Source organism: Molothrus aeneus, chromosome Z, assembly GCF_037042795.1.
Source record: "Molothrus aeneus isolate 106 chromosome Z, BPBGC_Maene_1.0, whole genome shotgun sequence".
In the NCBI taxonomy this organism is placed as follows: Eukaryota; Metazoa; Chordata; class Aves; order Passeriformes; family Icteridae; genus Molothrus; species Molothrus aeneus.
This window is the reverse complement of record NC_089680.1, coordinates 27,721,263-27,745,803: the sequence shown is the minus strand read 5'-3', so window position 1 is coordinate 27,745,803 and position 24,541 is coordinate 27,721,263. Positions and strand designations below refer to the sequence as shown.

Here is a 24,541-nt window from a genome sequence, read left to right as displayed (position 1 = left end):
TTTGATAATGACATGGGGACAATGTATGAAAATGTAGGAAATCCACATAGAGCTTGCTCTTAAAGAAATGTTTTCACTTCTAAGAAAAGTGAAATCTAAGAGTTACAATGTATGTACCTTGCTTTGGAGTGTTTTGCTGTACAATCTGCAAAGTAGAGGTTATATAGATTGCTTTAAGATTTCTTTAATCTGTGGCATTCTGTTTCTCCAAAACAACATAATTAGTGAGTACCTGATATTGTGAAAATGGAACCTGAATGCTTTTTCTTTGTTTAGCTGATCATGTTACACTTTTCAGCTGGTTTTGCTTTTCTTGCAATGTTTGGTCTTTCAGCATCTCACATCTCATCTTTCTGCTGTGTGTTTCTGTCAGTCCGTAATCTTGGGGGATTTTGATGAAAAAACCTTTCTGCCTCTGCCTTGCTGTTTTCCTCTGAAGTGTATGAGAGAAATGAAGGCACACCCATTACCTGAGGGTTAAGATGAATGTGTTTGGTTGTTTATTGTGTTTTGGTTCCTTGCTACAATACTGGGAAAGGGTTTTTCTTCTCCTAGTGTTTGAAGTGTTTCAGGTGTCCTTGCTGGTGAGCCAGTTTTAAAGACAGAAACATTTTAAATCACATTTAAACTCTGTTGTCAGACTAGAGCCACAGGATTGTGATATCCACTTAGAATTTGCATGATTTCAATTAAAGATCTGTCTTATGTGTTTTCCAGGCTAACAGAAAAGTTACTGTCATCAAACTTTAGGGCTGTTTTCAGATAGTACATTGTAGTAAGAAAAAGCTGTAGCATTTTCATAGGCTAGTTGTACCAGTAAGACAGAACCCTCACTTTGAAGTAAGGTTTGGTATTTATGGCAGTGAAAAAGCTGGCAATGAGGAATAGGGCATTTTTGAACAGTTTTGGAATGAGCTGTGAGAGAACCGCAATGCCACCTAATGGTACTGGGAGGTACTAGAATCTGAGAGAAAGACTACTTTGTAGCCAAACTCTGAGGTTTCTGACATTAAGAAAAAAAAAGATTAGAGAAAGAAATAAGCCTTTTGGCATGACTAGTAATAACATTGCTTTTCAGAACATTTGAGATCACCAATGCTATTTGTGTAATTTAACTTTTCCGTTGTGTTGAAAGGGTGATAAGCTTTCTTATAAAACTATGCAACTGACAACTTGCTTGGTGATTCCTTTCATGTATGAGTTGGGTATCTCTTGACATTGTGCAGCATCAGTCTCAGTCCTCCATTTATTGCTGTCTAAGCAAGACCTTCTTGTTTTAGTAATGCCACTACACACACTTTTTCTAAGTTTCACTGTTAGTGAAAGTAACTAAGTGCATTGGTAAGAAGGGATCATCTGCAGCAAAAGACAACATGCCTTCAGACCAACACTTTGTTACAGCAATCTGTGGGAATGTAACAATAAGCAGAACTGTATTGGTGAATAATTGTCCATACGAAAGAGATACAAAGCACACTGTTGGGAATACAGTGAATAATAGTCAAATTCAAGGAATCATAATACAAAATTTCATGGAAGCATTCAGGAAAGCAGATGCAGAAAATGAAGAAAAAAGCTAAATGAAATGGATATGTTGGACAATCTTCTCATGTGCTCTGGATTGTGTAGCTTAGCCCAATTTTTTTCCTTCTACATATCACCAGCCAACTGCATTTGGGCACAGAAAGGAGTGGTAGCATTTATCCAGCTGCATAATCAAAAAAATACTTGGCTCTGACAGGTGATTAGTCTGTCTCCCTTCTGTTAAATGGAAGTCACTGAGCTTGGACTTGGAGAAGACAAACCTGGTTTTGGTTTTAACTTTGAGGTTAATTCATCCTCTTAGGGAAAGTGCAGCTATGTAGTGGTAAAAATAACTCTTTTCCTGTTCTGTTTGTAACCTCTACACCTAGGGCATGGAGTATCTAGGAACAAAAAGATATGTTCACCGAGATTTAGCAACAAGAAATATCTTGGTGGAGAATGAGAACAGAGTTAAAATTGGAGATTTTGGATTGACAAAAGTTTTGCCACAAGACAAAGAATACTACAAAGTGAAAGAACCTGGTGAAAGTCCTATATTTTGGTAAGTCTTCTTTTGGTATGTGAAATCATGGCATGTTTTCAGTTTTTACCCTTTTAGCCAATTCATTTTGCATGTTGTGGAATTCTTACTTGCAAGCTCCACATCAGTTTTCCAGCATTGTGAAAGTCACTTGCATGGTATTTCACTTCACAGAGTAGCATCTAGGACTTTTCAACATATTTTTAAAAACCCAAGAAAACTCCCAAAACAAAGATCCAAAAAAATACGTATTTAAAGGAAATAGCATCCAACAAAAAATATATTCAGATATAAAGGAAGTCTAAAATGGCCCATTTTCCTGGATTCTTTCACATTTTTAGGTATTCTAGTTCCTTAAAAACTGGTCATTCATGTCTTCCAGCTGAGATCAGTTGGATACACCCCAAGAGAAAATGCCATTCCATACATGCGATTTTAATCTGTATTTTAATTCTGACTCAGGCACTGTTTACCTAAAGAATAAATTATACAAAATGGCAGCTTAGTAGATGTTATTGGAGAGGTACAGTTTAGTTCCAAAAGTGCCTGCAACACAGTTCACTGAAAGTGATGGAAGGCTGTAATTGTCTTTCTTTGCAGGTCTAATCACATCAAATTCCTGTCGACTTGCACTACAAATAAGAAATACATCTACAACCTTGTTGGAAAAAAAATCAAACTTGGTTATAGTTATCACCAACTGTGTTTGTTTAAGGTGGATTTGGTTTTCAAAACCAATTAACTATTATTAAAGGAGTAGTTAGTAATTGAAGGTACCAAAAAGAAATGAGAACATGCTAATATCAATGAATAAAGAACACTTACTCATGAAAAAGAAATCTGTCTTACTAAAACAAATGTTTTCAAAATCAAAATGGCACATGTTGCAGAGAGCAATTTTCCTTGTACTGTGTGTTGCAGGTACGCTCCAGAATCTCTGACAGAAAGCAAATTTTCTGTGGCCTCAGATGTGTGGAGCTTTGGTGTGGTCTTGTATGAACTCTTCACCTATATCGACAAAAGCAAAAGCCCACCAGCTGTAAGTATATAGTTTATGAATCTCAGAAAATTTGTTTATTTGAATTTCCTAGACTGTCATGTACCTCAATAGGTTGATGTTTACTGATCCTTTTCTGGAGATACCTTAGTGTTTGAGACAGCATCTAATCTGAAGTAGTAACTAAAATGTAACCGGTATCAAGCCATAAGAAAGAAAGAAGATTTGAAAATTACTTCATAGTCTGTGCATATCTTATTCATTCTGTAACTTCTGTTTGAAAAATATTTTAAAATCTCTTGTTATAGGTTGTTCTTTCTGATCCTTTGTGGAGAGTTATCCCAGCTGCAACCAGTCCATTGCATGACCTTTATTTTTAATGTTGTTCCAAATTTAAGGCTGAGCCAAACACATACATAGAAATTAAGTTAAAATACCTTAAGTTCCTTATGTAAGTTATGTTAGCAGAACCCAAGTTAGTAAGTTAGCAAAGTTAAAGGAAAAAAAGGAGTGGCTTTTTGCAGACTGCTGACAGGTGTCTGAAGACAAATTTACAGTGGGTGAAGAAAGATACTATTATCCTCCAATTGAAAATAAGATACATGATCTTATTTTCACCTAGCAGTAACCATGGGCATAACAGAGGAGAGTTCAGGCTCCTGTATTTACTGGAGCTGGCCTCACCCTTGGCCAGACAGTCAGTCCTGACAAATCTGGTTTTGAGAGCTGAATAGTGATGATAGGCAGAAATGCCTTTGGAGGATACCTCTGCACTGGCCTCAGTGGACCTCTCAGTAATTCCATACAATGAGCTATCAGAGGTTTCAAGGAAGAACTCAGGACAGCTCTTCCAGCATAAGAACATAAATAAAGACACCTAGAGTTCTTCAGAAGGATTGTGAAATGAAAAGTGATAGAGTCCACGAGCACAAGTGGACTATTCTTTCAATGAATCAATTCTACACGTGCATTCACAACTTCATCAGGTTGGTTATCCTATTGGTATGCATCAAGAAAAGGTAATTTGGTAAATTTAACCAAAGTGGTCTGTTCAACTCTTGTAGTCTTTATACTTATTAAATATTAGACCCCGAATGTTTCGGGTGTGTCCTGCTTGGCTTCATCTGGCCTCGCTGCTGGACCAAAGGCAGCAGCTGTGGCGTCTTTCACCTCAGAGATGCCTTTGGCCAGCTGGGTGCTGCAGCTGGGTGCTCAGAACAAAATAGGAACTCAGTTTACCTTTGGTAGAAAAGGTTCAGACGTGAAGCAGGTTCTGCCGTGGAGCTTAGATCCAGAGTTTTATTGTAGCATGGTAGACTTCTGAATGTGGTAACAGCTCTCAGACAGACAGACACCGCATGGTCTCGTGTCCTTTTTAAGCCCCAGGGACAGGGGGAGGGGACGGACAGGTGAGGGCCAACCAGGTGTGAGCAGGGGAAGGCTCAGGGGATGTGGACGCTAGGACAAACCAATGAGCCCAGGCCTGGGGGGCATCTGCCAATCACACCACGCCTTGCTGGAAGGTTTAAGATTGATGGGCAGCTCCTAGGCAGGAGGGCAAAGGGGGAGGGGGAAAGGTTGGCGTCCCTGAGGGGGTTGGGATAGGTGAGACAGGAAACCACACTGCAACATATACTTATATATTGTTTTCAAAACCTGGCCATTTACACATTCAGCCAATGGGTGTTTCACACTGTCATGTCAAGGATCATTAAAGAAATTTTGAAGCATTGGAGGAAAAAAAAAATGCTTTATGTTGTGCTTAGAAATTTTTTTCAGTTAATACTACATCCTCATTTACTTTGGATGTCTGGCAGTCTGAGTGAGGTTTTCATCTGCTTTTTGGGTTATTTTGGTTTTTTGGAGAGCAAGGTTTATCTAAGCCATTTTTTCTGGCTTTAATTATACTAATTTTTCTGCTGTGTCGTTACTGATTAGTCCTGCTAACCGTTTTTAATACATCAGCATGACAATATCTGTTTTCTATTTAGCATTTTTCAAAGCATTAGTTATTTTAGTGTTCCACAGAGCTCTTTAGAACCAGCTGTGAGTTTAATCCTTTTAAAACTAATTAATCACAGAAGCACAGAATGTTATGTGTTGGAAGGGACATTAAAGATCATCTCGTCCCAATCCTCCCTGCCATAGGCAAGGATACCTCCCACTAGATGAGGTTACTCAGAGCCCTCAGCCCAGCTTTGAACACCCCCAGGGATGGGGCAGCCACAGCTTCTCTGGGCAACCTCTTCCACTGTCTCACCATCCTTACAGTAAAAGAATTTCTTCCTAATTACCTTTGTTCCTCCCCTTTCAGATTGTACCCATTACTCCTTGTCCTATCACTGCAGTTCCTGATTAAGAGTCCCTCTCCCCCTCTCCACCTTTGCTGTAGGCCCCCTTCAGATCCTGGAAGTTGCTGTGAGGTCTCCACACAACTTTCTCTTCTCCAGGCAGAACAGACACAAGTTCCTCAGTCTGTCCTCATAAGGAAATGCTCCAGTCCTCTTATCAATCTCATGGCCTTCTCTGGACTCACTCCAACAGGTCCATGTTCCTCCTGTGCTGGGATCCCAGAGCTGATGCAGCACTGCAGGTGGGGTCTGAGCAGACAGAATCCCCTCCCTGGCCCTGCTGGCAGCAGTGCTTTGGATGCAGCCCAGGACACGTTCGGCTCTCTGGGCAGCCAGTGCTCATGGCTGAGTCACATGGAGTTTTTCATCAACCATCACCCCCAAGTCCTTCTCCACAGGGCTGCTTTCAATCACATCCCCTTCCAGCCCGCAGGTGTGTCCAGGATTGCCATGGCCCATGGGCAGAACCTTTTGCTTCTCCTTTTGCTTCTCCTTGCTGAACATCATGAGGTTTGCATGGGCCCAGCTCTCCAGCCTGCCCAGGTCCCTCAGGATGGGACCCTTCCCTGCAGGATGTGGCTGCCCGCGCAGGCCGCGGCCAGGGAACGTCTGAGGGTGCCCTCAGTCCCACTGTCCACGTCCCCTGCAGAGATGTTGAGCAGTTTGGGCCCTGGTGCTGACCCCTCAGGGACACCACCCATCACTGCTCTCCCCGTGGACAGTGAGCCATTGACCACAGCTCTGAGTGCAGCCTTCCAGCCACGTCTTTATCCACTGAGGCACCCATACCTCAAACCCATGTCTCTCCCATTTAGAGACAAGAATGTCATGTGGGCAGTGCCAAACTTTGTATAAGTCTAGGTAGCTCTATCAGAGAAGGTTACTAGATTTCTCAGGAAAAAATTTGTGCCCTTAGTAAAGCCATGTTGTTTGTTTCCCGTCACTTCTTTGTTTTCCATATGCCTTAGCATGATGTGTAGGAGAATTGGCTCCATGATCTTGCCTGGCAGAGGTGAGACTGACTAGCTTGTTGTTCATTGTGTCTTTCACTTTCCCGTCTTCAAAAATCAGGGTTACTTTCCCTTTTTCCAGTCATCACAAATTTTGCCTTAACAACTTCATCTGCCAACTCCCTTAGGACCCTTGAATAAATTTCTTCAGGTCCCACAGGCTTCTGCACGTTCACTTTCCTTAGATGGTCATGAGCATGACCCTCTCCTACAGTGGTCTTAGGGTCTTCATTCTCTCAGTCCCTCCATCTGCCTTTCTCTACTTGGGCAGTGTGCCTGGAACACTTGCCTTTGAGGACTCAGGCATAGAAGTAATTTAAAACCTCAGTCTTCTCTTTATCCAGGGTAGTCAAATCATCAGATGATGATCAACATTTTTAAAGATTTTTCACGTAGTGCTTTAAATTGTGTATGTATCATTCCATTTTATTCTATTCCATGTCATTATTTAATTTTACACACACAAAAAAATCTTTAATTTTGATATATTCTCTGGACATGTAATTTATAATTTGATCATTGTTATGTACTATTCAATTCATTCTTATTATTCTTATAAGTAATTTTTGCTTGGTAAGAATATTGCAGCATCTTTTTTTCCTCTAAAGATTATATATTACAATTGGCCTTTTGTTTCAGGAATTCATGCGCATGATTGGCAATGATAAACAAGGGCAGATGATTGTATTTCATTTGATAGAGCTTTTGAAGAATAATGGACGACTGCCGAGACCAGATGGATGCCCTGATGAGGTGATGGACTGTGTTAAAATGTTACTGTAGTGTGAAGGGTGCTCAGTTAGTACCTGCTCAGTCAAGTACCTGCAAATGCAAAACTAACATTTTGTTCTGCTTGGACCACTAAAGTACTTATTCAAGTGGAATGGCTGTGCTGTTATTTTATCAGTTTCATGATGAGTATAATCTTTTTTTTTTAATTCTTTAGCTTGTACTGCCTCAGGAGCCCAGACTGTAGTCTTGCTGGATATATTAAGTGGGACTGCTGTAACTTACTGCTGTACTTGGGCACTCACACTTCTATTTCAAAAAGATACATGTATTAAGGCAACAAGATTAGTATATATAACTTGTTCTGTGTAAGTCCCATGTAGAGATTCTCATTCAAAGCTGTGAACTTTGGATTTTTTTTTAATCTGTAATATTCAGCAAAAAAATCTTAATATCCACCTAAGGTTTTTCACATTTAGTTCCAGGATGTAAAGAGCTTCTTATCTTGATTACTGCCTTTCTGTTACTGTTCCCTTCTCAAGTGTGGAAGGCTCATGTTTATAATGTGTATTATTCACCGTCAAGTATTTTCAACTTGCAGACTGTAGGCACAGTTAAGTATATGAATCATATTTTCTATGTTCAGAGTCTTCAGATTTGTATTCATGTTCTTTGTAGATACTAAAGTACACCTGTAGAGCTGTCCTCAGAGCACATAAATTAATTCAGTGTTCTTTTGGTTTTATTTATATACCAGATGCTTTCAAAAATAATTTCATACCACTCCTAAGTCTTTTAGTATTCTATTCTTCAGAGCAGGGTGCACAAAACCTGGTTCAGTCAAACTGACCTGGTTGGGCTGTGTAGGTGAGTCAGTAGTGAAAAAATGGAAGGAAAATAGTTATGGGTTGTTGTTTTTTACATCTGTAATTGCCAGCTCAGATTAATTGCTGCATCCTTTTAAGGTCAAGCACACTTGGCAATAAGTCAAGAAATAATACTGTTAAAACTGGTGAAAGAGAAAACATCAGGGTCAAGTGATCTAATAGAGGAGAAAAAGAATGGTACAAGTGAGGCAGGAAGCGACGGGGGAGGAAAAAATGTATAGAGAATAGAAAGAGAAGTCTTTGAAGAACCTTTCTTGCATTTTATGTACCAGAACAGCAACTGTTGAATTGCCAAGGCTTGGCTTTTTGTAGATAACCTGAATGTCATATGTATAAGATAATAAATCTGTTTACTGAAACTGTATTTTAACTAACCCAAAGGTTTCAGTGTCTGACATTTTTCCAGCTATCAAAGCAAGATGGAAATGTCTCTGTGTCAGAAACTGTATTCATCCCCTTTTGATCCTGGAAGGCCAGTCATCACAGATAATAAATCTTCCAGATACCTGTAGCTTGCAGCAGCTTATCTTGCAGCTTACAAGCTGCTTGAGACTTGGTTCTAAAGCAGCTTGGTCAATGCAGGTGTTTCAAATCTGCTGAAAGATAAGGAACAGTTTCTAATTTTTTTCCTGGTAGCTGTACAGATTGTTCTTAAGCAATATGTGAAAAACTGTTGAAAGTATGAGAAATTGGTAATAACAGTCTGGATTGAATGAATGAGAAGAGTAGGGGAAAAGCTTGGCAAGTTGTATGAGACCAGGTATCAGGTACATCTTTGGGCAAAAAGAAAACTCTTGCCATGTAACTATTGTAGTGGAAATATCTTCCAAAGTTGGTTCAGTTTGCACAGTAACCTTTTTTTTTGCTTATTTCTGATTATATATGAAGAATAATTAAGAATTTAATATACAAATGTGGAGAAATATATGTTAGCTTCGCAGGGGAAGTCTTATTCAGAATTACTGTCTTTGTAAATCTGATTTCTGGTCATACTGGTGCTCGTTATGTTAAAGCATTTTTGAGCTTCCCAAAAAAAAGAGCAAGAAAAAACTTAACGAAGTAACATAAGTCTTGTAAAAGTTTCAAAAAACAGCTGAGTGAATTTTCATGCTTACTTTTAAAAAATTGTCTTTCATAATAAGAGCTTTTGCAGAGCCACCTATCCTAGGTTCTTGCTGTCACTGGGCAAGAGTATAGGCACACTCTTCTGCAGCTGTTGTTTGGAAGCATAAAGTTAAGCTGGATATTCTTTAATCCAGTTTCAAGTAAATATGTATGGTATCTGTTTACCTACTATCAATATTTTTTTCTTCTCCAGATTTATGCTATCATGAAGGAATGCTGGAACAATAATGTTGCCCAGCGCCCCACCTTTCGGGATCTTGCTCAGCGAGTGGATCATATAAGGGAAAACATGGGTGGATGAAAAAACTGTCCCTCCTTCAGAGGATGAGTTGGAATGCAGAACAAAATGTACTTGGTCAGCTGTGTATATTTGACATATGTACATGTGCACACATCTTATCCTTGCTGGAAGTAAAATCTGTGTGGCAAATACCCTATCTCAATCTGCATACTGAGGAATCCTGCTAGGGCTTTTTTATCAGGATATATTTGTTACTATGAGAACATGTTGAAATTCTCAATAGGGAAAGAAATTATTTTTCTAAATTAAAAAATGGGTGGTCATTCAGCAACACCATTATTTGCCTTACTTGGCAGTACAAAAAAGAGGTGACTTAAAATGTAACGAAAATAAGAGATAAAAAAACAGTGTATTTCTTTGTTGAAGTAGAGATGCCCAGAAAAGACTTCTAGAAATACTTTTACACTGAGTATATAGTGACTAGGCACCCTGTTTTGTGTGTTGCACAAAGACTTTTATCTGTTAATACAGTTTCATGATTTTTTCATTGTTAATGCAGAACTGGCTTCTCTGTGTAACAAAATAGAAGTGGTTTGCTGTGCCTGTCTGAATCAGTTATCAGCCAGCAGTATATCCAAAGAGATGTAGCTGTGTGATGTACTGTAAGTATTTTGAGAGAAAGGGAGCAAATTGCGCTTTACTGGGAGAGACAGAAAACTTACTAATCCATGCAAAAATTTTAATTTAAAAATGAAAAAGCAAAGATGTTATCCTTTTATTCTTACTCCTCTCTTGATGAGTATTAGATTGCCTTTATAGAATTGAAGATACAGTGATAACACATAGAAGTGAATTCATTTTACACAAGGCAGTGTTTTCAGTGTAAATAAGGAAAAGCTAAGTATACTGCTTTTAAATGCTGCTCTTTTTTTCTTTCCATCCTTGTAATTTTCATGGAGTCATAAGTGAATGAATTGAAACCTTCAAAGCAGGATTAAAAATCTAGAAAATGCCCTCACTTTCACAATTCCTCACTTTGCTGTTAAGATGATCATCTAAATATCTTCCTTCCAGCACAGAAAAAGAGTACTTACAACTCAGTATCTGATATGGCCAGTCACAACCACATCAATCCTGTTCTATATTGAAGTGGCCCAAGCATATTTATTTCTGTGGTAATACCCAACATGAGACTGTTTGGAAGGAGTTACAAGTGCAATTGCTCACACTCAGCATAGGGCAAGGACAGGATTCCAGTTACTGAGAACTGGAAGGAGATCAGAGCTACCTGAATGCTGTATAATTCAGCTTTTGAAATAAGTAACAAAAATTTTTGGACAAGAGAATGCTTCGGTTTTGCCTTGAGGCATAAAACTTGGGGATAATCTCATATCTCAAAGCAGTATAATTGCAGGGTTTGTTTATTTTTAGTTCAAATAATCTTGTTTGTTTGTTTGTTTTTACTTAAGCATTATTGTTTGCAAAGTATAATGCTGGTTCTTTTTGGACTTCTGCTGAGAGAAGTTCAGTTAAGGGGATATACAGCTTGGCAAACTGACCTGACATCCAGATTTATATTTAAAATGAAGTGTTAATTTTTAAAATTTGTGGCAGTGAGTTAGTGAAACAGAAGTTACTTTCACTGTGGAGCCTCCTTAATATTTGTGGTAAACTACATCCATATTATCAGAAATTGAAGAACCTCAGCTTTTAAAAAAACTAAAAAAAAAACTTAAAAAAAAAATCAAAACAAAAACATCCGTACTTGGTGTAATATAGTGCCAGTATAGCAGTATTTTGTACCACTGTGATGTTTCTCTCCCACAGTCACTCCTACAAAATTACTATTTTATAGTATGAGAGAGTGCTAAATACGGAGAGCAGCATCAACCTTCTCTCTGCCCATTGCATTTAAAACTATTTCTGTTAGTGTTCTTGCCACCAAGCATTTGCATAGATGATTTTTCAAACCAATTTCACAGTTTTTAAGCTGCAAAGAACTTTGAAGTGCTATGTTCAACTTAACATGTTTTCTCAATTTCTATACATTGCTTTGAGGATTTGAAATTTTGTGCAAAAGATGTCTTTGCATTTGTAGTCTCAGTTATGTATGTGTATTTTTGTAACAAAGGAGATAAAGCTTTAAAGTATTGAGACAGCATTTCAGCTGAATAACATATGCAGGAATTATGTAACATTTGCAGTGTATGACACTCAGTAGCTCACTGGTTTCAAATACATAGTAGACTAAACATAATTTATGTAAAAATCTCAGGGAAGTTTGTGTAATGCAATGAAGAAATCTTCCAGTCTGCTAATTTTTCAAGTGAATTAAAGGTCTTTTTCTTGTTCTACTACAGTTTGACTATTTACATAGTCTATTTGATTGCATAAATGTAGTAGTGAATTCAAGGATGATTTTTAAGTGTCTTGTGGAGTGTTTTTGTTTTGTTCTGGGTTTTGTTCTGTTTTTTTTTTTTTTTTTTACTTTAGTACTATATCATTTTGAGAGAAAGCTGTATCTTTACACTGCAGTGTAACTGTGTGCTGTTGGCCAGAGACAGTCTTTTTTAACAACCAGAGGCCTGTACAGAGGGCTTGAGCATTTAGGATTAATGTTCTTAGTTTGAAGAATAGGACCAAGTAGTGCTTAGGACTTGGGAGATGTATAGTCATCTGCAGTGTCAATATTTATGTCCCAGAGCAGACCTGGTGGCTTTCTCAAAAAGCTGTTGAGGATATAAATGTAGTGATTTTGCTGAATTTGCTACTGCCAATTGTGTAACCTTTAAAAAACCCAACAAAGCAACAACACCACCAAAAAACACTGTATTTTGTATTTTGAAAGCTCTCAGATCTACAGTAGCATTGATAATGTCATATTTTTACATGGCATTTGTATTAATAGACTAAGTACTTTGTTTTAGAAAATGTCTTCAGTTGGCATTGCATTTGTAATACATTAGTGTCATAATTATGCTACCCAACATGCTGTTTGATTTTGTTGATACAAAAAGTGCTGGTTTATGTATACATGACTGCTACTACAGTGTAGAATTAAAATATTAACTACTGCTTTGCACTTATATTGGAAGTGAAAGAATTTTTTAATACGTGCACAATGTATCTTATAGAATCTCTGCAATCAAGTATTGTGTTGTGTAGTATTGATTAGTTGTCTATCAGTATAGATATGTTACGTTTCAAAGTCAGTTTTTAAATCTATTCCACACAGTATTCCACAAACTTGCAACAGTCATGTAGTAAGCCAGAGGAGAAATGAATTTTCAGGAAAAGAAACACATGTTCTTGTCAAGTCCTAGTACTGGTTAAAAGCTTCCATAGTTGAGATAATTGTTGTTAAATGTGCTGATGAATACAACTGTGAAAGTATATGTAAGAATTACATTTTTTCCCTAAAATTAAATTTTTAATTGTTGCATTTAGTTGAGATGTTGACCAGCTGCCCTGAAATGTATGGGAAAAGATGTTACTGTATTAAGGATGAAGAAATGTAATTCTTGTGTAAAGATCGCAAGCTTTTCAGGAATGTAGGATCACAAACACATAGAGGTTAGAGTTCTGAGAGCAAAAGCAGAGGTATAGAAGAACAAGACTAAAGGAAGAAGGATGATGTTCAGCATGGGAGAAGCTTTCTGAAATGTAAAATGCACAATGAATTATGAAAAATTGATAGATTTTTCTACTGAAAATGTCATATCATGACAAATATGTGCTAATATATTTCTAAACTGTGTATTGTCTGCCTTAAGTCTGAAATATTCACAGACACCTAACCTGGCTGAAAAAAATTCAATCATTACTATACCAAAATAAACTAATAATGTTGTGCCATGCCAGACAACAATTCTGAACAGGTGTTTGACTGAGAAGTTTTGTTCTGAATTTTTCTTTTCGAATAAGAGGTTTACAGTACTTTATATTAAAGAAGAAAAAGTACCTTGGTGGTAGGGAGCAGGGAGGAAAAGATACCTGCCACTTATGATTGAAATGTGAACATTTGAACACATGGTTTAGTCAAGAGAACATGAAAGGGATATTTTTAGAAAACTGTGTATCCGTACCTGAAACTTAACTGTGTGTTTCTTTTTGCATTTGGATAGTGAAAATTAAAAAAAAAAAAAACTGAATACAATGGATGACACATGCCTGCCAACATTTTCTTTTGCACACTAAAATTTGTTACTGCTATTTAAATCACTGCTGAAGGCAGCTGTTCCATTTGATGAGGTAGAATACAGCACATACAACTTTCCAAACCCTCCTAGCATAGCCATATTAAGCATTTATCTACTGGAAGAAACTTAGATGTACCAAAGTAAAAGTGTTACCTACTGGGGGCTTTTAATCTCTTTTTTAATAAGGATTTTCACTAAGAAAATTAATTTGGGATGAAGAAACACTTCCTTTTGTTCTCAGTATTTAAAGAGATGCAAGTCTCTAAGACAGAAGTGCCTTACACCCCCTTACATTTCTTAGTTTGTTAGAAATTCTAATGTCTTGATTTTCATTACTTTATCATCTTTCCATTTGACTTTGCCCACCCACTCAATACCTTGCTCTCTGGTCCAGATGTCTATGAGGCTGTTTTTGAAATGAGTCCCACTGTCCAACTGACTTCTCTCAAGGCTGCCATGTCCCAACAGGACATGTTTCTCAAGGGCCAAGATGGAGTTCCAGGTGGTGGCAGGAGGCACAGGGCACCTCTCCAGCCATCCGATGGTTGTGCCACTATTTGTAACCATGTAGTGCTTGCCTTGGCAGGTTTGAGTGATCTGCAGACCGCCCCACCTCCCCTATTTTTCTTTTGACAATCCTCCATCATACCACAGGGGTTTACCTGCTTGATCTGCTGGGCTGCAGCACACATTCACAGTGCCCTGGTTACAGGGAGTGGGGATGGAATTCTCAGTGCTGTGTGGGTGTGACAACATGGTTTACTGCAAACCACACACATATCAATGGGGCTATGGTATCAGCAGGAAAAGCCAAGGATCAGCAAGAAGGGGAAGTGTGCCATCTTGGCACTCCCTAGCCAAGACGGTGTCAGGATCAGCCTGGTGCACTCAGCCTTGCTCTGTCACCCTGGTCCTTTCTCTGTTCTTTAGGGCCCAGTGGAGTGAATACCCTGACTCTGGCAGAGCAGAAGCAGCTGTGCAGAGCCCAAAGCTCCAGCTGAGCCAAATCAAGCCCCACAGGTGCTGCAGTTAGCCACATGGGACCAAGCCAAGCCTGGGGAACAGTGCCAAACACAGCTGAGCTCAGCAATCCAGAAAAAACAACAACAAAAAAATGAGCAGTGCAACATGGATGATCTATCTTCCAAGTTTGTTTTGTTCCAGTTCTTAGTTGTTTTCAGACTGGTGGAGGGAAGGGACATAAAGCTGTGTGAGCTTTCTGCACCTTACTGCTTTTGGGCACTATATTTGTGAAATGGTTTTTTTGTTCACAGCAGTGAACACCCTTTTGTGTACCAAGTCTTCCTTGAAAGAATACCTTTCCCTCCCATTTGACAGAAATCACCTCCAGAGGCTGAGAGTTTCTGTCCTCTTCCCAATCCCCTTTTCATTGCGCAAATTCTGTGATAGGGATCCCAGTTCTTTGGCTTTGCTACCATCTGGTTTCATACCATATGCCACAATATCCCAGCTTTGGAGCAAACAGACCAACGGAACCTCTCCTCTCTGGTGGTTGAAATCTTTTCCTATGTCTTGCAGCTCACACAGGGGTGGGGATTGGATAATTATCTCTGGCCCTGCCTCTTCCCTCTTGTGGTGAGGGTTCTGCTTCCTCTTCATCCCTCACAAAGTAAACTGATTTGGTTTTGGGTATCTTCTTCTGTACAGGGGCAGCTGCTACCAGCAGGGGTTACTCCCCTGATTCAGCTGCAGTTTGAGTGGCCACAGTGCCTTCTGGTCTGCTTTCCTCCTCCTCACTGAGGGCACTGTCTAGTAATGAGCAGCGTCCAATAAATAGTAGCCAGGGTCTAACACACTGGATGTCCCCCAAACACCATTTTCTTCTATTGTCTGTATTTTAGGATCTTCAAATTGAATGATTGAACAGAGAGGAACATGTCAAACATGTTCTGCTTGCATAACAAATGACAGAACAAAATACTTAAAATGTTCAGTCAGTCTTCGGTCTTGAACTACTGTACCTGTGGAGATAAGTCTGGTTACACACATCTCAATTTGTTTTATTGTAATAAGGGACAATAATAAGATTGCAGTTTTGTCAGATGACTTCCATAAAGGTACCTGCCACCTGGAAAAGACTTTCAGAAGAAATGGAAATGTGAAGAGAGCCAAAAGCTAGATTAAGCATGTCAGGAGAAAAGAACTTACTATTGCAGAGTTGTATCAGAACTGCCATAAATCAGACTACCTAAACAAGGGTAGCAAAAATTTCTGTTTAAGTTCAAAGGATGTGATCAGTACAAATATTTTAAATATATAAAATCAATTTTATCTGGGTGATATCTGGTTGAATGTTGCATGGGGAAAGAAAATTATCATTTTGTTTCATCTCTGTAATACAGCTGAATCATATTACTGTCTTCTTAAAAAAGAATAAGTGTCCAACAAATGTAATTGTATAAGTGATTTCACTTTGACACTATAATCTTGTCTACTCTCCTACTGAACCTAGACAAGTCATTTTAGCTTTGGTCTTTACATTATATAGAAAAAATTTCACATAACTTTTAGAAGACTTCATTAAGAAATTTAATATTAACAAATCAATTATTTAAAATAGTTAAATTTATCTGAGTATCTAGCTTAAGGGTATTGCAATACATTTAAAATTGCAGTAATTTCTCCCCAACAAGAACTTCTCTTAGCAATAATAAGTCTGTTATTGAATTTAACTAACAAGAACAATAAAACAACAAAAAGCTAAACAATTACATCAAGAGCAGTTGAAAAAGGCATCTATTAAATGTGGATGTTGGATGTGTTTCCTGAGCTACAGCTGGTCAGATCAATGGACTTTTCTAACTATCAGGTCACTTTTAGGACTGGCTTCTCAAAGATACTGATCTATAAATGAAAAAGGTAAATCAACCTTAACATCTAGTCTGCATACAGCAGCTTTCACATGGGAAGTGTGGCACTTACAAATAAGCAGATTCTTACCTCTGAAAGTACCTCTGAGAAGATCCCAAGTAACATTTAAGGTTGAACTTAAGCTTGACTTCAGTCTTCAAAAAAAATGGACCTACCATAAGGGTCCTTTCACTCTATTCGTGTGCCAGCAAAGCCAGCCAAAGACATTGCTGTTTAAAAGAATGTTTTGATGGCAAAAGATTTTGATTGTTCCTAAACATAGGAAGCAATTTCCCCAATTTTTGAAGACCAGATTGAAGACTTCCAATGTAATTCCAGTCCCTTCCTTCTCAATACCATTTGTAAATTCCTCTCCATCTGTTTGCCAGTTTCTGCGACTTCACTGTCTCATTCCATATAAGCAATTAATGGAAATGTCAAATAATACTATACCAAAGGGAAGATGCTGTGAATTCAGATGGTCTGTCTCTCTGCCTTGAAAACACACCTTTGTTACATAGCAGAAACATGATTCAAAGAGGATCTGACAGAATGAATATTTTCTAGTAATTAAGTTTGTTCTGTCTTACCCTGGTTTAATTATGAATACTATACGTTTTGATAGCAAGAAATATAACATCTAATCACAATATTTGATTTTTTTTTTAATCCATGTTGATGGCTCTTCATCATCTTATAAGTACTCATATTGTTCACTTGATTGTTTGCTACATTTTCTCTTGCCCTTTGAATTAGAATTAGACTAAATTCTGATCTGTAGTTTTCTATCCAATCATATTTTTTTTCCTACCACTAGAAACCTCTCATCTTTTTTGAATTCCCACAGATAGCTATTAACAACTTTGGAGTCTAAGCCTGGGGGAGGCAAACACCTAGCTTAATAAGCCCTGGCTCTCATAAAAGGGCATAAAAGTGGTTTGATTTCAAATGGTGTTCCAAACCTAAGAATGCATGTAATCCAACGCAGGGAACAGGACACCATAGCTAAAATTAAGACATCTATCTAGCCTCTACTGTTCACCAGCAGCCAACTTCCTCACTCAATAGGTACCACCATTAGGATGGACCCAGCTGGAGCTCTGCCTGAACTGCAGCTGGACTGTGCAACAGATGAGTAGGGACACTTCTTGGGATTTCAGATTCCTTACCTGACAGATCCTGCCATGCCTGAGGCAGATCATTAATCCACAACAGATCCTTGGTAAGTGACTAATAGTGTGGTGAATTAAAATCAGGGAAATACTTTTAATCCTTGTAGCTACTCTATGTTGGTAAATTTTTTTCTTATGGTGCCCACTATGTCCACATTCTCAGCTAGATCTTTTCTTAAGTGGCACACTTTCTTCCAGCTGTTTTCTCCATCTTCTGCAGAGTGCTTCAACACCTTTCCTGAATTTTCTGTGTAGTTTGTGTCCTTTTGTATCACTTTCTCATCAAAATGGTAATTTAAATTTCCCAGTAGTATGAAGTTTTTCTGTTTCTGTTAAGTTCTTTGATCACACAGAGAAAGACTCATCTCCATTAACAACTTTATTTACAGCCTACCATAGTCCCCTACGTAACAGCAATATCCTTTTTACTGAGAAATGTTTAGTCACTCCAGTTTCCAAAAGTCCTTCTGATCTAAGAATAAACATCCTGGAAATACCCTTTTAGTGTTAAAGATCTTTCCTGAAGGGGTCATACATGCCTGTGTCCACTATCCAATCAAGTCTCTAGCATGCCAATTAAAACATGATTTTGAATATGATTTAAGACATCAAGCCATTTTTTGTTTCTTGTCCTCTTCCTTGTCCTTGTTCGTATTCCTATGTAATAAACTAATTATAGTGTATGTATAGATATATAAATGCTAGTTATCTGCTAGTATGTAATGAACAATATCATACAATGAATAAATATTTGTATATAATTAACTAAGATGAGGGAGAAGGAAGGGAAAGGGACCCTTTGCACACTGTAATTTGTACACAAATATTTTCTTACTCTAAAGCACAGACTTAATTTTTGTCTGTGCTATCTGCCTTTGCCATGGCCTGCCTGTTAAAGTTGTTACAGACTATGACAAGGCCTATTACAGAAACCAAATGAAAACACAAATTACACCTATTCTCTGGGTTGACTCATGCCTCTGAGAAAAGCCTGTTTATATCAGATAAAGACTGATTTTTCTATTTATAATCCCATCTCAGCCTGAAGCACTTCCACTCAAACACTATTTTCACTTACACTATTTATAGTTTTACCAATGGCTTACATCTAACCCAGCAAGTTAAACTCCAGATTGTTCCATTCAAGGCTTAAACTCACAAATTTAAGGTTTTAACTACATCTTTGTTTCACTCCAGTCAGCTATAACCATTTACTGGATATAACCATTCACCTTCTCCAATATTCCTTTTCAAAAGCTTGGGAGACAGTTTTCTAGCAAGACAAATGCATATAGGATAATTTTCACTTTCTTCTCACATGGAATTTTCATATTTTGGCTTTTCGTAGGGATTCTATCTACCTCTTATTCCTCACCTTAGTACTAAGTAATCTTAACTCCAAAAATGCTTGAAACTGCTCAGAAATAAGGAATACTTCCCCTCAAATTCCTCCTGTTATCTTCTAAGAAATCCTAATCAAAACCCAACCCCAAAACTATGTGTGAAGAGAAGTTTCTGGAAGCCAGGCTGTAGACATTTAGCTAATCTGTTGCAAAAACAAACCCACACCAACTATAGCAGAATGTCACACAGTTGCTGTTTCCACTCAGAGTGGCAAAAAGCATCTTACAGTCACTACAACTAAGACATTTAAGAAGACAACTCATTTCTTCATAAATATTGCTACAAGGACAGAAGAGATGGTTCTTTTCACGTGGAAGATAACAGCATTCGTACTGAATGTCCATTCTGCCCAATCTCTACTGAATTAAACTCATGTCTTAAAAAATAAAAAGGATTGATAGATGCCTAATTCCTGCAGTAACTATAATATCTTAAGAAAAGGAATTTAAAAAAATATGCAATAATTGCAGAGAACAGTAGTCTAATCAATGAATACTTGTCAAAAGATACTTTGAAGAACAAAGCCAAAGGCATCAACCACACAGCCTAAGCCCTGAAGTATACTCTGAGTCAACTGCTGGTACAAAGTTACCTTGAGCATCACACAGAGGTCAGGAAAACCAAAACCCTCACCTCAGGAACCATATTGCTAGAAATATAACTTTTTTACAGCTGAGAAAAACATGCAGGAAGGCAAAAGGATTAGAAACTACAAGGAATAAATCAGCTATTCATAAATACAGTACCAATTAGCAACTTAGAAGTACATCTGAATTAGTGTAGACCAGCATACTTTAAGAATGCACAGAAAGATGTCTAAGTGTCTGTACAGCAAGTTACTTGATGCATATCCAGCACTCTCAGCCACAGTAGGGAAAAAATGGGGAAGTAAAGTAAACAAGGAATGACTGAAGTGTTAATACTCTAACTATTTAAGCCTAGACATCAATATAAAAAAATGCAGGCTGCAAGTGTTGTGTTGCAGTAAAGTCTCTATAAAGATAACACTGCATAAAAACAATTCTGCAATTACAAGGAAATGGAAAACGTGGTCAAAATAATCAGCAAGCTGAGTCAGTGTCAAGTGGGATTTCAAGTGGCAAAATACTCTCCCTCTACAGCTTTGTACCATGAATCCCATTTTATTATTGTTGGATGTTACAAGGAAGCTGGTGGAACACTTCATTAGAAAGTTAGTAGCAGTAGAAATAAGGGGTTCAAACTAAAAGAGGGAGAATTTACATTAGATATTGAGGAAGAAATTGTTCCCCGTGAGGTGAGACTCTGGAACAGATCGCCCAGAGAAGCTTTGGCCTTCTGTGGATGCCCCATCCCTGGCAGTATTAAAGGCCAAAACTGGATGGGACCCTGAACAACTTCATCCAGGGGAAGGTGTCTCTGCCTATGACAGGGGGGATGGAACTAGGTGATCTTTAGGGTCCCTTCCAACAAAAGCCATTCTATGATTCTATATTCATTATTTTGACAGAGGAACAATAATTTGGCAACACTTAGTATAATTACATTTTATTGAAATATTGAAGTTTTTCTTTAAGTGTTACAAAGATATAATACATTCGTAATATAAGTGTAAAGGCTCAACATTAAAATGAAAAGACTTAGTAAAAAATAGAGATTAGAAGTTACTGCAGCAAAACAAACTCATTGCAATTACATTTATATTTTGTTTTGTTGGTTTTGGGTTTTTTTTAAAGAAAACCAGCTATATTGATTGGCACATATAGACAAGATAAAATACAGCAAGAGTTTTCTTCCTCCATGAAGTAATCAATCAAGTAGTACTGCAACATACACTGATTTCATGCAAAAGTGTAGAGAGGATTTTAAACTCTGCATATAGTGCTAATTTCAGCTTTTGTACAGCCCCATTTGCAACACATTCCTGCCAAACCCAGAGACTCCCGTTTTCTTCTGGGATACCTGGCCCAAAGGTAGCTGCTTGATTCCACAGGATTTGCATTTCCTGTTCCTCCCCTGTCCTTCTGAATAGCTTCCTCTACCTGGCGAACAAGCTTTTTAAAGTCACCTGCCACAGGTACATATTCATTATAGTAATTTAAACTATACAAGTCCTTAAACGTCTCCCATCCAAGAAATGGGCTGCTTCTCTGCAGCTGCTCCACTTCAGGATCCAAAACTGATTGCAGGTTGAAGCTTCCCAGTAGTTTGTTACTTGCTGTTTGCGCAGAATCTGTTTTAAAGAGAAGACTTAATCTTAAATTCAGAGAGTAGGAGCATCAAAAGGATTACACAGCTCTAACAAACAGCAACAAAACCCATTCAGTTTTAAATGGAACACTGTTATGTGGGAGAACTGTCAGTACTTGAGAGTCTCCACACCATGATTTACTTGTAGCTTACTTTTAGCAGAATCTGTATTTTAAAGTCTGTACCTCTTGTTAGACATGCAGAATGCACAGAAACAACTGTAACTGAAGTAAAGGCATCCTGTCAACAACTGCAGTTTTATTGAAGGAGAAGTCTCAATTTTTCCACAGAAATAGAATTTTGTTGTAAAGGCATGTATCCAGAAACACCACAGAGCTGTGTCTTGTGTTGGATGCATTAGATCAGACCCCTCCTCTCCTGTGCACAATCACACTAAGTAGCATCATGTGAAGAAGAAATGTAGGAAGGACTAAATAAGCAAAGATTGTATGTAAACTGAGTCGTAGAAGGCATTTTTCTATAGCTATTTTAAACTGATGCTTTCCTCTCATTTCTTTCATTTCTCAAGGCATATCAGGGGCTTGCAGAATTTACTTATGACATTCTTCATCTCACTGACTAAAGTGTTCTCAAAAATACAGCCCTACTTCCTTTGACCTTACACTGTTTCTCTTGATTTTACTTCTGCAATGCAAGTAGCATTGCTTACTTCAACTAATGTGAAGAAAAACAGCTTCTTCAATTCCTAATTTTAAAAGAATCCAAAACAAGTCTTTGTCTTGTGATCTTAATGCTGTTAATAGTTATTTTTTTTGTTTCAGAAAGCTGAAAGAACATGAGACTATCCAGCAACTTTTGTATTTACTTAAATATTCCTAATTAGTATATAGAACCTAAGTTTCAGATAGAACAGCAGCCTGAGTATGTGCAAAAATAAAAGCTGTAGCTACTTTAGTAATTAGACAGTGACTGCCCTTTAATAGTCTTTTGGGGTGAAGTCTTCTAGTTAGACTTCATGCAGCATAGTGGAGGCTCCTTAGTGACTGCTGTTCTCAGAAGCTACTGTTAACAAAAAGGAAAGCAAAATTTTCTGGGAAAGTACATAATCCCCACAGAGGCTGTATGTAAGTAATTTGTTATAATTACAAAAGTTACTTTTATCTTTTACTCAACCTGTTGGGGGAGAAAAAAAGTGGCAAAAATTCCCAGAATACTGGCTTCATTAGCTGCCTGAAGTCTTAGGTTATTTCACTGAAGTGTGTTTAATCAGAAGAAAATAATCTCTTCCATTGCACGTTTTAGTCATAATTACAACTTCTGTCCTTTTAAAAAACGTATTCAAAATACCAACATAAATCAGAGTAATAACTTAAAATTACTGTTACATTTACCGCAGCTTGGGAGCACAGCCCAAAGACTGTAACCCGGAGCACCAGAGTCCACGCTCCCCAGCGTGCCAACTCTTTGATGCAGGGTAGCACCGGGGAGTGATAACATCGGCGCGATGCCACGTCCGTGCGCTCCCACACATCCCGGGAGCTCAGAGGGGCAGCGCGGCGCCAGGGCTCCCGTCCGGAGGGAAACCCCGCCGTGAGCCCCACTTCGTTCCGCCGCCCCAGGAATTACGGAGCCTTGGGAAGGGGGAGAAGCCATAGCGACAGGCATTCCCACCGCTCCCCAGGGCGCATCAGACCACCCTACACGGCCAAGAGAGGGGAGAAGTGGGATTTTGCGGGATTTTGTAGCAGAAGCTCCTCTGCGGCCAGCAGCCCTGCGCAGCCGCGCGGTATCTCCGAACTGACCAAAAACTTTGCGTATTATCCCCGCAAATAATGCCCCAGGACCTGCCGTCCCCTTCCCTCTGAATCTCAGGGCGTCCTTCCAAAAGTCTCGGAATGCCAACTAGGATCTAGAGGGAAAGCGAGAAAGGGACGGGGACCTTCCCTCAGCGGCTCAGAGCGGGAGGAGCCAGAGGCGCCGCGGGGCGCTCGCCCTTCCCCATTCCCTCCCGTTCTCTCCATCCCTCCTCGCAGCCCGTCGCTCGGCAGCGAGCGAAGCGCCCCGACAGCCGCCTGCCCCTCTGCTCGCTCCTGGCACACTCACCGGCCGCGGGCGCCGGCTCCACCGCCAGCAGGGAGAGCCGCTTCCAGCGGGACCCGCCGCAGGTGAAGATGACGGCGCGGATGAACTCGCGGCCGCACAGCTTCACCCCGTACCCGTCCCCCTCGCCCGCGGGTAGCACGGCGCCGGGGTGCCCCGGCGGTGCCGCGCACAGCAGTGCCACGGCGGCGTACAGCACTCGCAGCTTGGCCATCCCCATCGCGCCGTCCTCGTCCCGCGGGCACGTTCCCAGCAGACCCGACGGCCGCCACACCGCCCCCGACCGCGCGGCCAGCCCAGCCCCGCCGCTGCCCGCCGCCCGCCTTTTATGCGCTGCGAGCGGCGCTGAGTCACCGCCCTGGCCCCGGCCCCGGCCCCGAGCCCCCTCCCCTTCCCCGGTGCCGCGGCTGTCGTCTCTTGCCGGGCGGTCCTTGTTCCTGCGACAGCCGTCGAGGAGCCCTCGGGCAGCGCTTTGCCCTCTTTCTGCCCTTGCTAGCTGTCCCGGCTCTTCACGCCGCCGTGCCTCACCTTCGGCCTCCCTCCTCGGGCTCCCGGCCCACACCTACCCGGAGACACGCCGGCTCTGGGCCTCAGCCGGCTCTGGGCCTGTTTGTGGCCAGATAGCAGTGCCGATGCCCTTTCGTGTTGTTTTGAAAACGTGAAAAACTTAATTTCGACTTTTTTTTTCTATTGTAGGTCTAGAATCTCCATAACTATGTTTGTGTCCTAAAAATGTTGTCTTGACATAAAAAGACAGAAACAAATGAAGTAAAAGAAATGCCCTTTCAAGGAAGTACTTAAGCTGTGGATACTTGAAGGGGGATTTCAGAGCCTGGGTTCCTCTCAGGTTTGTTGTACTGGACGCCTGAGTTCAGTGGCAGCCATAGGCATCCAAGTGTCAGAGATACCCTGGGTCCAGTGTGGGCATCCTAGAGATTTGGAGCTCCACATCTGTGTGTCTCCTGAATGGGGCCCAGCAGGCTCTTGCTGACAAGAGTGGTGGTCTTCGGACTCCACACAGAACTATGCACTCTGTGAAAGTAAACCTTACTTCTGGATTTGTTTGTTGGCTTTGTTGGTTTTTTTTTTTCCCCCAGTATGACAGGACTAGAAGCGGTTGCTGTCACCTTTTATAAGAAGTCATACTGTGAAGAACCAGAAAAAGTTCATCTCTCTTAAAATCCTTTGAAGCTGTTGTCT

At 39.7% G+C, this 24,541-nt stretch overlaps 2 protein-coding genes across 2 annotated transcripts in view; one reads left to right on the top strand and one right to left on the bottom strand.

Moving 5' to 3' along the window:
- The window catches only part of JAK2 (Janus kinase 2), an 87,338-nt gene extending 75,579 nt beyond the window's left edge, over positions 1-11,759 (top strand). Inside the window, exons 22-25 of the mRNA XM_066568922.1 lie at positions 1,914-2,086; positions 2,987-3,104; positions 7,063-7,176; positions 9,358-11,759. Of these exons, the coding sequence (XP_066425019.1) occupies positions 1,914-2,086; positions 2,987-3,104; positions 7,063-7,176; positions 9,358-9,465 (513 nt within the window). The 3' untranslated portion in view covers positions 9,466-11,759. The remainder of the gene's footprint in view (positions 1-1,913; positions 2,087-2,986; positions 3,105-7,062; positions 7,177-9,357) is intronic.
- Positions 11,760-20,562: 8,803 nt separating this feature from the next.
- Positions 20,563-23,614, bottom strand: LOC136569116 (relaxin-3-like). The gene is made up of 2 exons (XM_066569422.1): positions 23,345-23,614; positions 20,563-21,263 (listed from the first exon to the last, which is right to left on the bottom strand). Exons 1-2 carry the CDS (start codon positions 23,559-23,561, stop codon positions 20,896-20,898), a joined length of 585 nt encoding a protein of 194 aa, XP_066425519.1. The 5' UTR covers positions 23,562-23,614; the 3' UTR covers positions 20,563-20,895.
- Between the last annotated feature and the right edge of the window lie 927 nt (positions 23,615-24,541).